The following is a 14,295-nucleotide window of genomic DNA, read 5'->3' on the forward strand; positions in this document are numbered from 1 at the left end:
AATAAAACTCCATAGTAGTAAAAAGCGTGGTTTTGATGCAAGAACAGATAAACAAATGAACAAACAAAACAATCAAACACACTCATAGACACAGGCAATAGTATGGTGGTTACCAGAGGGAAAGTGGAGTAGAGGAAAGATGAAGAAGATAAAACGGATCAAATATGTGGTGACAAGAAGGTGCCTAGACTTTGGGTGATGAGCACACAATGCAATATACACATATGATGTATTATAGAATTGTATACCCGAAACTTATATGTTATTAACCAATGTTGCCCTAATAAGTTCAATTTTAAAAAGACCGTTGGAAAAGAGTAGATAGCTCAGAGAGAGATGTACCTTTGCATAAGAACTTAATACAGGAAAATTGTGGTATTAAAAACCACTGAGTGGGGGAAGGATGGCATGTTTGGAAGTGTTGGGAAACCTGGCTTATTAAATTGAGGATAATCAAAGAGAATTGCTATCTAATATCATATGTAAAGGTGTAATCAGATGGATTATGGACTTATATATGGTGACACGTGAATCTATATGGTTAATAGGAAAATCTGTAGAAGAATATCTATGAGCTAGAAAGGAAAGAATTTCTTAAATAAGATACCCAACATTAAAAAAAAAGTAAGAAAAGATTACATCATAACTAGGAATAAAGCTAATACATGAAAGACTGAGAGATGATACCTGCAAGGTTTAACAGGTGAAGTACTAATATCAAGAAAATGCAATGATCCTTTTCACCTGAGCATGAAATAGAAAAATCCTAACAGAAAAGTGTGCAAGAAAGCCAAAAGGCTACCAAGCATATGAAGAGATGCTCAAATCCAGTGGTTGTCAGAGAAATGAAAAAGTAGACAATGAGATTTCACATTACATTTGTTAGCTTGGCAGACATTAGAAAGGAAATAAGGGCAAAGTTGGCAGGGATGTGGCAATATAGGGGTCCTTGGGCACTGCTGGTGGGAATGTAAATTGGGACAATACTCTAAAGCACAAATTGGCATGATTTACTTCAGTTAATGAATACTCCATGACCCAACAATCCTGATGCTAGATGGATGTCCTAGAGAGATTCTCCTACAGGCAAATAAAAGCTATGGATGAGAGTGTTTCCTCTCTGTCCTTTGTGTCGATGGCGAGTTTGTGGCAATCTGGGTATCTCTCACAGGGCTGGTAAATGTGACAGAAGCACACCATGGGGTACAATGCAGCCGTTTAGAAACAACTGACCAGAATCACTCATAGCAAGATCGATAGATTTTTTAAAAAAACATAATCTGAGCGAAAAAGAAAATGAATGAGATCTATAACATGATTTATATTAATTAAAAATAGAACAAAATGATAATCATCTCATGATGTATACACATATCAAAACTTCACATGGCACACCTTAAAAATAATTTTAATATACAACAAAAAAAAACAAATATAACCACACAAAGTTAAATATTAAGCATCTTAGAATGGAGGAGGGCAGTAGGATATAAAAGTTCATGACTGAGTGAGGAAGCAAATGCACAAAGAAAAGAAAAAAGGTCTAGTGTTGGCAATATGTCGTGAACTGAGATGTGTGGTTAATTTGACGCTTTGCATGTGAGGTCTATGAATAAGAAAAGAAATCTCAAATCTTAAGTAGAATTCAGGGAATTTCTCTTCCCTTCTATTCCTCAGAGCACTGAACCCACCAGGAACACAAATGTCAGGTCATTCATCTGAAACATTCTCAGTAGACTTCACTGTCTCTTCAATTGTGCCCCTTAAAATTTTGTAATCAGAATTGAACAAGTCTATATATCTTGGCTTTAAACACAAGAGGCAAACATTCTGCTAAGTCTGGCAGTGCCAGCATCCTGTTAGACGACCTTTCTCTCTGCTTGGGATGTTAGCTATGCTTTTCTTTCATGGGTCAATCAATTGCTTTATAACTCACTCCAGAAATTTTCACTGTGTACCAGGAAACGACATAGGCACTGGGGACACAGAAGAGTCAGATACCATGATAGCCATTTTGATGTTTGAACACAGCGACCATGTCCCCAGTCTTCTTCTCTGGGTGAAATTCCCTCAGTTCCTGCCAATCCTTACTCAGCAGGACTTGATATTAAGCCATCCCACCTTTTTAAGGTACTGGCCGGCATGGCTAACCCCCTGTGGGACGGTCAGGTATATCCTTTTAGAATGTAAACTCCTGAGAGACAGAATGACGTTTGTAAAATTCTAGGCTGTTGGAGGTGGAAGTGATCTTAGAATTGATCTGTTTCTTAAGTTTCCAAACTGTGCCTCCCTGGGGGACCCAGGAGCCACTTCAGAAAGGATCCGGAAGCCGAGAGAAATGCCAAATGAGAGGGACTACAGGTCTCTTCGTCTTTACTCAGAGCAATTCCGCTATCTCTATGTTTTGCATATTGGATTACTGTGTAAGACACATCAGGAAGATGTAGTTGAAAACAACACACTCACTTTATGTAGGGAAAGCCTGAGGCTCAGAAGGGAGTGATTGAGTCAATACTACAAAGTTATCTGTGGACGTGATAAGACAGCCCAGGCTGTATCAAGAGTTTTCTCTGCCCTTATCACTCTCATGTGTCAGTTCCCGGCCCACGGTGCCCTGAAGATGTTCAGAGGGCAGGATGAGGCCATAGGATTTGGAGCTTTCCTCAGCAGGCTTGGTTTTGGGGATGACTGGGAGCCAAGCTGGGTAAGCAGAAGCTGGCTTCTCCCTGTCAGAGTCAGCTGTCAACGCCAGCTGTCAAAGCAGCCACATCTGTCCCTTAGTGTAGAGCTCACACATCAATAACCACTACTTCCCCTGTTCTGTAAATGGAGACGGAAAAGCAGAGGAGTGTGGAGACTCTGGCATTGGAAGTTTAGGCGGATGACCTGATTTGTAGTGTCAGCTACAGATTTCAGCCTCAGATTTCATCCTTGTAAATCGAGGATGTCTTGCAAATTGGTTTCGGTTTCTAGTACTCCAGGATTTGTAGGACTTGGGTATAGTGATGGGTTGAAGAAAACAGCTACTTACTCAGCAAAGGGATGGTGACCTCCGGGGTGACCGTTCCAAGATGCAGACATCTCCTCAGCTTCATTGGCCTTGTCGATTAGGGGAGCAGTGAGGGCTGGGGAGACAGGCAGAGCTCTCATGTCAAGGGAGGAAGGAAAAGACCTAGGCTTGGTGTGGGAGCTGACAGCATTCGCTACACCCTGAGAGTTGAATGTGTGATTGTCATCTCAGACACTTCTTTCTCTTCCTTAAAGAAGTGAGCCCAGGCATCTAGGACACCAGGCTTCCTCCCATTGCCAGCTACCATCACTGGCCCCTGTAGAGTTACTGAAACGATGAGGAAGAGTGAGGCCCTGGGAAGAGGAGATTGCCCTATACATAACGTCAACCCAAGGACATGGGTAGTCTTTTCTTCACCACCCCCGGGGAGCTCATTAAGACGGAAGACTTGAGAGAAGGCTAGAGACCAAGGAAACTCAGGTTTCCAGGGTGACAGGTTTCTTGGAATCTCAGATAATTGGTGGATTCTTATTGTGATTTTGAAGGAGATTGAGGTAGATAAATAGAGAAGGTTTGGGCTTGGGACTGTTCCTGGGATGTAGGCGGATGATGTGTAGTGCCATTGAAAAGATCCCGAGAGTGAAGGTTCCTGGGTTCTAGTCAGCCAATGAGTAGCTGCGATCGTGGACAAACCCTTAGCCTCTCTGGATTGTAGGTTTCTCATCTATAACATGGGATTTTTAGTACTTGTATGCCAGAGAGGGTTGCCTAGAGAATTAAATAAGCTCAAGAATGAGACTATGTCCACATAATGATCATTTATTGAATGCTTATGTGACGTTTTATATGCAGTTCTTCAAGTGCAGTGTCCTTGTTTTTATAGATGAGGGAATTAAGATTCAGCCTTATTAAATAACTTGTCCAAACTCACATAGCTAGGAAGTGTTGCCGCTGAGTTCTAATTCAAGGTTGATTTGCTGCTAAAGTGTTGCAGCTAAGTTCAAATTCAAGGTTGATTTGCTGCTAAATTCCATACTTATTCTATTTTGTATGACTACACCTAGGAATGTCTTTGATGGATCCCTCTGATTTTCTCCCACAAGGTGCCATCCATAAGTGTGCTACCCCTTTTCCTTGTTCTGGTGATGCTGACCAAGCCATTTCTCCACTGGTCAAATGGCTTGATGAGGGTGGATCCGTGTCTACTCTTTAGTTTACTGATGCATTCCCCCAACATCCAGCAGAGAATCTGGCCCATAGCGGACTTTCCAAATCATTTGTTAAATTAATAAACAATATATCTGGCACTTTTTTTTTATTTTTTTTAGTTTTTGTGAAGATTTGAAAAGTAATTCCAAACTGGAATAAGGTTTTGTTGCTGGGCTACCAAAAGAAGAATTATATTTACAAAGTGTTTTAAGACTTATGATAAAGAAATACATTATGCCCAGAAATAGCAAACAGAGAAGCATAATGATACTCCTACCATATCTGATAGAATGCAGCGATTGTATCAATCAGCTTCTTAGAATGAGAAAGCTAAAAATACTGAGTTTTTTGTCTTTATGTTGCTCCTTTCATTAAAATCTTTAGTTTTTTCATTCATTCAATACTATGTTAGGTGCTGGAAATAAAGAAATCTATCACACCAGCTGAGTCCTTATTCTTGCAGTCTAGTAGGGAGAGAGACATGTAAACATGTGATTACAACATGGAGCGAGCAGTCTTATAAAATAAAAATGTCTGAGGACTTTTGGGAGAATAGAAAAATGAGCATTGAACTCATACTTGGGTAGGGCTAGGGGTGTAGGGGTGGGTTGAAAATAGCATTATAGTAGAGATAACATTTGAGCTGATTCTTGAATGTGTAAATAAAAGATGGCCAGAGAGTCACGGGGGAGGAATACTCAAGGCGGAGAGACGTCTTGCAGGTTGGCATTCTATATCTGGGGATCTGTAAATCGCCATATGTGATCCAAGCTTAGGGTGAACATGTTGGAGTAACTTGAGATAAGGCTGGAATGTTAGGCTTGCTATATTTATTGAAAACTCAAACTCCTTAGCTTGCCATTCATAGCTTTCCATGAGCGAGTCCTGACCTGTTTTTCAACACCTATCAAAACTTTCTGAGGCTGGAGCCTTTCTTGGCTTCTTGCCATCCTTAGTTCCTTATTGCTGTGCAGGTTTGCTTATGCCATTTCCTTGGAATGTCTTATCTACACAGTCTTCCCATCTTTGCTTGTGTGAAAAACTTCACCTTCCAAGTCTTGGCTTCCTGTTGTTTGAAAACGTACCATATTTGCTCACTCAGCTATAATTTTGATCCATTTAACACTTCCTTTGATTCGTATAAGATTGGCTTTTCCACAGTCACATGGAGACTCCCTTTCTATATGGTTTGCCTTTTTCTGTGCTCTCGTTTCCTCTCTTCTGATAGATTAGCAACTGTCCGAAGCCAGGGCCAATCAGAGTGGGATGAGGTAGATACCGTAGGCTAGTTTATCCGTTACTCAATCCAATCCCCCTTCTCATTGCTGCCTTTAGTATACAGTCTGTAAAAGTTATGTATTAGAGTTTCAGCCACTGGGAGAGGCTATGCGATGTAGTCTCAGTCAATGAGAAGACGTGAACATCAATCATTCCTTCCTTGTCTTCCCCTTTTTTACTGCCTTTAACTATTTTGGTTGAAGCTCAAGCCATCATGTGAAAAGAGTCAGAGACTGAGATATATATCATCCCTGACATCACCGAGGCACGAATCTAATGCTGGAAACCATCACCTCTGATCTCTCGTGGGGGTAGGATATGCACTGCCTCTGCCTGCCCAATGGATTAAGTCATCATTGTAAGGTTTTTCATTCCTTTCAGCCAAATGTGAATCCAAAATATAGAGAGACTTTTGTGGGAAACTGGAGATAGTAGAGAGATGGGTCTAGACGTAGGCGATACATAGTTGAGCAGAGTCTGTGCCTGGGATGGACACAGCTGGGTGCAATGATGGGCGCCCTCAGTATTTGCAGATAAAGTATCTGGAGGTAACAATTCAGGCAAGAGGTATTCTTAGGAAGGTCTAGTAACAGGGAGACTGTGAACAGCCTATATATTATGGCTCTTTTTTTTTTTCCTTTTGTGAATCTTGGCATATTGAGCCTTTGTAGTACTCTAGAGTAGTAAAACATTTTTAAATATCACTGGTCCCACTCTTAAAACGAAATTTGATCTTCTCCCATATCATCCATTATTTACTGGTATACCTCTGTGACCACCCTATCCATCTTTAGGTAGCACTGGGACTTGTTCAAGAGTCTGAGATTGTTCTTGTACTCTCTTTCTTGTCGATCACGACAACCATCTAATTAACATCACCTCATCCATCACTTCATCCATCACTTCACATAATTACCATTATTTTTTATGGTGAGAACACTTAAGATCTACCCTCTTAGTAAATTTCAAGTATACAATACAGTGTCGTAAACTATAGTCACCGTGCACAATTAGATCTCCGGAATTTATTCATCTGGCATAACTGAAACTTTGTACCTTTTGATTACTTTGCAGAATTCGTACAATTGTGACTTCAGCAATCAAGGCTCATTTAATGCTCTTCAGGCCCATTTTTTTTCTCACAGTTTCATTGCATTCCTTTTCCTACTATTAATAACATGCATCGAGTGTGTTCTAAGTTTCTATGCTGATTGCTTTATATTCCTCATTGCATTTGGTTTTTGCAATTGCCCGCTACGGTATGTACTATTATTATATGTATTTACTTTTGACGTACACAACAAAAGTTTATTTCTTGCTAACACAAAGTCCCATGGGAATGTAATATCCATGTGGTCCTTCAGGATGCCAGGATCCCTCCTTTCTGTGGATCCATCTTCCTCTATTTCCTCAGAGACCTCTCTGTTCAGCCAGTGGTTGGGTTAAGAGAGAGGGTTGCAGGTAGGAGACTTGTGTGGGCCAGGTGGAAAAGCGATAAGCATTCTTTCCATTCATGTCTTCTGTTCCTTTAGCTAGAACTCAGTTCAGTGGCCACACCTAACTCTAAGAAAGGCTGGGAAATATGGGATAGCTCTTTTCTCAGGAGGAAAAGGCCACAGATTTCGAGTGTCATTGGAATAAAGTCTGAATATGGGGAGAGAGTACAAGTATAAATATGTGTATCTGAGGGAGAAGCCTTTCAGATAGTGAAACTGGTAACTTCAAAGGCGCCGAGTCAGGAGCACTTCATGATTGTTTAAGGAACACCAGAGAGCAGTGTTTCTGGCGGGGAGGGGGCAAGGAGGAGAACAGTGGGATGAGCAGACAGAGAAATATGCTATGGGGGGGCCAGACCATGTAGGGTCTGGTGGGCTGATACAAGAACTTTCTCTGGACTCTTTGTCTGGGCACAATGAGAAGACATTTGGTCATCGCAGTGTTTTGAGCAGCGGAGGAACATGATTTAACTTATGTTTTTGCTTCTGAAATTTTATGTTGAGAATTTCAAATTTACATAAAAATGGAAAGAACGCTCCAGTGAACACTTACATGTCCTTCATACAGATCCACTGATTGTTAACCTTCTGTCATATTTATTTTATCTATCTCTAAATTTCTGCAATTTATTTTTTTGGTGAACCATTTGAAAGTAAATTGAAGACCATTTGCCACTTCTTTAAATACTTCAGCAGGCATCTCCCACAGCTCCCTGTAAACTTAACTGTATCTAAGAATATGAACCCAAATTCTACATGTCATCCAATATGTGGTCCAGTTTTTCCAGTCTAGACTCCAATCTAGGTGAATGCATTGCATTTGGTCATTAATGTTTCCCTACTTTTTTTCTGACATTCACTCTTTTAAAGAGTCCAGGCTGGTTGCCTTGTAGAACGTTTCATAGTCTCGATTTGTCTCGATTCGTCCGGTTAAAACGCACCTGATGCGATTTAAGTCAAGCTTTTCTGACCGGAACACCACGTAGGAGATAGTGTGTACGTTTTGTTCCATCACATCAGTAGGAACATAGTGTCATGTGCCACTGTTGGTCATATGAGTTTGATTGCTTGGTTAATATGGTAACTGGTAGATCTTTCGCAGTAAATACAAATGTCTCCTTTGTAATTACTAAGGAATCAGTGGGGCGATATTTGAGACCGTTTGACTATCCAAATTTTTTCCCAACAACATTCTACTTAATGGTTTTAGCTTAGCTTTAGGTTAATGACTCTTGCCTGAATTAATCATGACGTTTGGGTATTTTGCCCGTATTGCTTACGAAGAAACTTAAGTTCGGAGAAGTGAACTTTCCTTAGATCAAAGAGCTGGTATATGGTAGAGCTAGGATTCAAACTCAGAGCTTTTAACCAGAGTCCATGCTTTTGACCAATGTATTACGTTCCAACTGCAAATGTAACAAATGGCCACAAATTTAGTGGTTTAAAATAACACAGTTCTGGAAGTCGAGTCTAAATGTGAAGAGTCGGCAGGGCGGTGTTCCGTCACGGCTTCAGGGGAGAACCTATTCCTTCTTCTTTTTCTCTTCCTAGAGGCCACCTGTATTCCTTGGCTTGTGGTCCTTTTCCTCATATCACACCAACCTCTTGCCTCCATCATTACATCTATATCTCATTCTGAGCCTCCCGTACCTTTTGTGTAAAGGCTTTTTTTGTTTCCATTGGGCCCACCTGAATAATTCAGAATGATCTTCCCATATCAAAATTCTTGATCACACTTGGTAAGTCCCTTTCGCCAAAAAAATTAACATATGTGTAGGTTCCAGGAATTAAGAACTATTCATCTTTGGAGACCATTACTAAGCTTATCATAACCACGAGATAATATTTTTCTCTCACTAAATTGCTAAAAAAATACCCACCACAAACCTGTTTTTACTTTCTATTGGGTTTACTGTGAGACGGACCTGAGCTAAAAATCCAATAATCACTTGACCTCTATAAGCCCTGCTCTCCTCGGTCAACCACAGGAGTAGTTTCAGTTTCCAAGAATTGGTATCAGTTCAGATAGTGTATTCAGTAATCTCCTGAAATCTGGGTATTTCCTTTTCCAGTGCACAGTAAACCTGATATATGGCTGCATGTCTCTGTGGGGAAGGTTACTAGAAAGATTTATAGTATACGGTTTTTTTGACCGTAGGTTTGTTAACTGCCTTAAGACTTGGAATTGGTGAAGATATGTGACTATATATTGTGACGATTTAAGTTAATTCTTGGTTTACCAAATCTTGAGATTTTTTTCTTATACAAATTAGGACTTTTGTGGGCTATCTATTTCAGTCCTAGGGATATCATAATCAATTAGCTACTGTCAGTAACTCTACAGGTCAATGCACTTGGATCTCTGATCTCTCTTAACTGCTGCAGTAACCTTGCCTACCTTGTTTCTGGCAGACCAATGCTACCACCTGACCTTTCTTGTTCTGGGATCCCATTATGTCCATTGACTTCTGGGAGCCCATTTCAGTGGTGACATCTCTCACTGCCATACAGAGAAAACCTGTATGCCATCACTCACTGTCTATAGAGACTGTGCACCACTGAGACTTTCAAGGATGGATGGTTTCCTCACCTATGTGTTTCTCAAAGCGTGGGTAAAGGAAGTGTCTTCTAGACCCTTCGGTGTAATATATAGTCAAGGGGAGGTGACACATGTAAATATACTCCAGCATTCTTATGTCTCCATGCTTTCTCTACAGTATAACAGGGAAGTTCTCAGCTTTACTTAATGTACTCCAGGCTTCAGTTAACTATCTGAGAAAACAGAGCCACTTTCAACTGCTTAATCTAACACAGTGAATTCAGAATCTTTGGATTATGTATCCACATGAATAAATTCAGCCCAACCTGAAATCGTTTTCCTTCTTCCCTTGACTAATACATTTAGGACCCATTCCCATAAGTATTGCTCATTTTTCTGCTGAAATAATCGGTAACATCTTGTTCTTTCGTTGTGTACGGTATTGTGTATGTAATTATGCTGCTGGTTCCGCCATGATCTGAGTTTAATTATGGGTCTGGAGCTAACGAGGGATGGTAGAAGTTGGTCTTGAGAAGAATCAGCATTCCCCTGTGAGATGACTGCCTCAGGAAAAATTATTATAGTTTCTCAGGTCAAGAGGCAAATAACTTCCTCAGAGAGAGGAGAAAGGACTGCATATACTGGCAAAGGAGGTGCAGTGACATTTGGGCTTCTATGTACTCAGATTCATTGTAGTCTAGGAAAATGTCCCTTTTCAATTCTCAGGAAACCACTCTTTCCCAAACAAGGCCCTGACTTTAATATCAATGACAAGGCTATCAATTCAATTTGCATTGTAATTTAGTCATCTATAGAATGAGATTCTGGCTTTGGATTTTAGAAATCTTTATCCCGTAAAAGAAGAAAGAAGGCATTTTCCCCCCAGGGAAATCAGAAAAGCTTTTTGCTTCCTATTCATGTATCTTCTTTATTCCCATTAGAACATCCTATTGCTAAGACTATTTGATCTCTCAAGTGATTGTAACTATGGCACCAATGGATTCTACTGGTTCTCAGTGCCCCGTTTCCCACTAGCACAGAGGTCATTACTATTCATATTACTAAGTAGGTTAGATAGCCAATTCCAGGTTCTTATATTTAAATGTATGTTTCCTTGAGATTGTTTTTGGTACTAAAAAGTGCATCAGCCAGTTAGGAAAACAGCTATTATTATATCCCCGATACGATGACTTTAATATAGAATTTGGGGCTTAGAAAATTGTTGAAAGAATGAGAGGAGCAAAGTTCAGAGAAGTTTCTGCTAGAGGTAAGAGAGGTTGATGCTGAAGAGTTTTGCCAAGTGCACTAAAGCAGATGGTTTTCAAAGGCTTGGCTGGAAGATGCTGCAACTGTTGAGAATCTCTGAGCAGTTTCCAGCAAATGTCTTAGTCTGAAGTTACAAAGCAGCTGGGTTCATCAGTTTCCTTTGAAGGCCCGGATAGAACAAAAAGGCTGAGTAAAGGAGAATTTTCTCTCTCTGCCTGACTGTCTTCAAGCTGGGATATTGGTCTTGTGTCTTTGGACTTGGACTCAGGCTGGAACTGTACCATCAGCTTTCTGGGTTTTCCAGGTTGTGAACTGCAATCTTGGGACTTCTCAGCCTCCATAATCATGACCAAGTCCTTATTTTATATATCTATACATCTATATCCTTTTGACTTTGTTTGTCTGGAGAACCCAGACTAATACAGAGTCCAAGGACAGCAAGCTGTACGCTATCCGAGCCTGAATAGGGGAGGAAAGTATCAAAGATGAGTTCAGCGCAGCATGAGATGTTGGAGTTCATGTGGGGCGAGAAAGGGGGCTTTCATTGCAAGGAGGAAACCCAACGTAGGGAGCAAAACCCAAACAAGACGAGACGGGTGTCAGCTGCGAAGAGGCAACCCAGTATGAGGAATCAGAGATCACGCATGGTAAGAGGGTATGCATGCTTCAGGGCAGCACAGCACCAGGTGTTGGGGCCCACACGAGGTGAGAAGGACATCTGTGGGAGCAAATGTTAGGTGAGGCAGACCCAAAAATGAGCAAGAAGAAACCTGGAATGTGCTGGGAGAGTCTGAGTAGGGTGAAGACGGTATCTATGTTGGGAGGCTTGGTTTTTTGGAGAAACGGCTGATTCTAGGACTGGAGTAAAGAAAGTATAAGATGAATCTGGAACATCTTGATATGACAGAAAGCAAGAACATGCTCAGAGAATGGTGGAAACATATAACAGGACAAAAGTAATAAATTATAACTCATCGAATAAAGTAGAAAAACCATAAGTGTATACCAATAGAAGAAAATAAAGAGATGGAAAGAAGTTTGATGAGGAATGGGATATTTATATTTCAAACTATCGCCTCCTAAACATTTATCACTTATTCTATTCTTTTCTCCTAGTCAGCTTTCTCAATGCTCGTTTCATGTCCTTGTTTCTAAGGCTATAGATAAAAGGATTTAGCATGGGGATTACCACGGTATAAATGACACTGACCATACGGTCCTTGGTCACTGAAAAGGTGGATGAAGGGCGAAAGTACACTGAAATGGCAGTCCCATAGTACAATGCGACAACCGTAAGGTGGGATCCACAGGTGGAGAAGACCTTGTACCTGCCTCTCCCGGAAGGGACCCTCAGAACAGCACAGGTGATATAGACGTAAGAAATAAGAATGCAGATGAAAGGACTCATGACCACCAGGGACCCCTCTGTGAAGGCCAAAAGCTCATTGACAGAGGTGTCAGAGCAGGAGAGGGTTAGCAGTGGCTGGACATCACAAAAGAAGTGGTGGATGACGTTGGGCCCACAGAAGGAGAGGCGGGCCATGAGAATCGTGTGCATGATAGAGTGGAGGTGGGACACCACCCAGGATGCTATCAGCAGCAGAAGACAGCGCCGAGGGTTCATGGTTGTGGTGTAATGCAGTGGCTTACAGATGGCCACATAGCGGTCAATGGCCATGGCAGCCAGGAGGAAGCTGTCAGTGATTGCATAGGCCATAAAGAAACACATCTGTGCCAGACACTGGGCAAATGGAAACTTCTTGCTCTTGCTCACCATGTTTGCCAGCATCCTTGGCACGATGACATTTGTAAAGCAGATGTCCACCAGGGACAGGTTGGAGAGGAAGAAGTACATGGGGGTGTGGAGGCGGATATCTCCCCGGATGGCTGCAATGATGACTGAATTGCCAGCCACATTGATGAGGTACATGGTCAGGAAGATCGGAAAGAGCCACACCTGCTGTTGAGGGTCACTGGTAAGTCCCAGAAGAACAAATTCAGTGATGTGACTCTGGTTTCCTCTTAGCATTGGTGTCCTGCAAGTACAAAATTGTAAGGAATGTTAGGCGTGTGTCCTGGCCTAGAGTATCCAGTTGTTACAGCTTATATGAGTGGCTAATATAGGTGACAGGAGTATGGATTTTGATGTCACACAGGCCTGGCTTTTCATTCTGGCTCTGTCACGAATAAACATATCTGAAGATTGTTTCATCAATGAATAAGTGTTATGCAGTTACTAATTATATAATAGATAGCATAAGTAATAGAAAGTAATAGTCTTCATATTTAATACATAGTATTTGAGTTGGCCGGTTAAGGCAAAATAAAGTAAGGAAGAGACTCTTCAGAGTTAATAAATCTTTTTGCCTTTTACTAAAAAGTGAAAGGAAGTGAGAGAGAGAGAAAAGGAGGGATGAGGGAGGTGGGGAGAGAGAAAAGAGAAAGTTAGTTGAGATGGTGACTGAAAGGAGAGAAGGTCTAAGCTGGAGAGGGACAGAACAGAAAGTATTAGAATTTCCACCACCAGGTCACTGAGAGTGGTTTCAGAGAGCTCGGCGAAGGCAGATGACATTTCTTCACACAGTATGTCCCACTTACTCAGAAGTCTCTTGATGTGGGACAAGAGACTAGTTTGCTATCAGCTCCCTAGCTCCTACCATGATTTCTATGCATCCTCCCTGATTCCGAGACAGGCTGATTCTGAGCTGAGACAGTGGGAAGAATGTAGACGAGGAGAGCAAGAGGCAAGGGGACATGATGATCGTGTGTGTGTGTGTCTTCCTGTCTGTCTCTCTGTGTCTGTGAGTGTGCGTGTGTGTGTGAGGTAGTCCTGAGGGCCATGCCTAGGAAGTTTTAAAGTAAGAAGCCAAATGATGGACCTCCTATAAATCAGTATCAAAAAACTAATAACCCAATTAAAAAATGGACTAAGGACATAAGCAATCATTTCTCCATAGAAGATATGTAAACAGCTAAAAGGTACATGGAAAGGTGTCCACATTATGAATCACCAGGAAAATGCAAATCAAAACCACAATGAGATATCATCTCTCATCTGTTATAATGGCTATTATCAAAAAAACCACAAAAGACATGGCAGTTGCCACAGTTCAGTGTTCAGCTTCACTCCCTTGGCCAAAAACGCCCTCAGTCATCTCCAAGTTCAAAGCATTCAGCAAACACTGGCAAGGCAGATTCACTTGATTTCCATGACAAATGTGGCAATGCTGTATTAGCTAATGGTGTCACTATCTGCGTTGCTGCGTGGACATATGCAGCAACCCAAGTTGAAATAGAATGGGACCTGTCCCCTGTTGGGAGAGTCACCCCAAAGAAATGGAGAGATCAGTAATCATCCCAGCTGGTGTCTTGCCCAATTGTTTCAAAACCAGCTCATAATTGATGCCAAGTGAAAGTGCTGCGTAGCCATTAAAATATGGCTTGAGTAGAGAAAGAAAGTATATTTGAAACCTTCAAAACCAACAAACAAAAAGACA

The 14,295-nt window shown here is 41.3% G+C and overlaps 2 protein-coding genes and 1 pseudogene across 2 annotated transcripts in view; 2 read left to right on the forward strand and 1 right to left on the reverse strand.

Moving 5' to 3' along the window:
- Nucleotides 1-14,295, forward strand: part of LOC120610957 (olfactory receptor 1J1) — a 149,093-nt gene that overhangs the window by 2,682 nt on the left and 132,116 nt on the right. The window lies entirely within an intron of this gene.
- LOC120610964 (olfactory receptor 1L6-like) lies at nt 11,898-12,896 on the reverse strand. The gene has a single exon (XM_039873301.1). It carries the CDS (start codon nt 12,825-12,827, stop codon nt 11,898-11,900), a length of 930 nt encoding a protein of 309 aa, XP_039729235.1. The 5' UTR covers nt 12,828-12,896.
- Nucleotides 13,623-14,289, forward strand: LOC120610966 (cytochrome c oxidase subunit 7B, mitochondrial-like; annotated as a pseudogene).

The sequence above is a fragment of the Pteropus medius genome, unplaced genomic scaffold (assembly GCF_902729225.1).
Source record: "Pteropus medius unplaced genomic scaffold, Ma_sr-lr_union100, whole genome shotgun sequence".
Lineage (NCBI taxonomy): Eukaryota > Metazoa > Chordata > Mammalia > Chiroptera > Pteropodidae > Pteropus > Pteropus medius.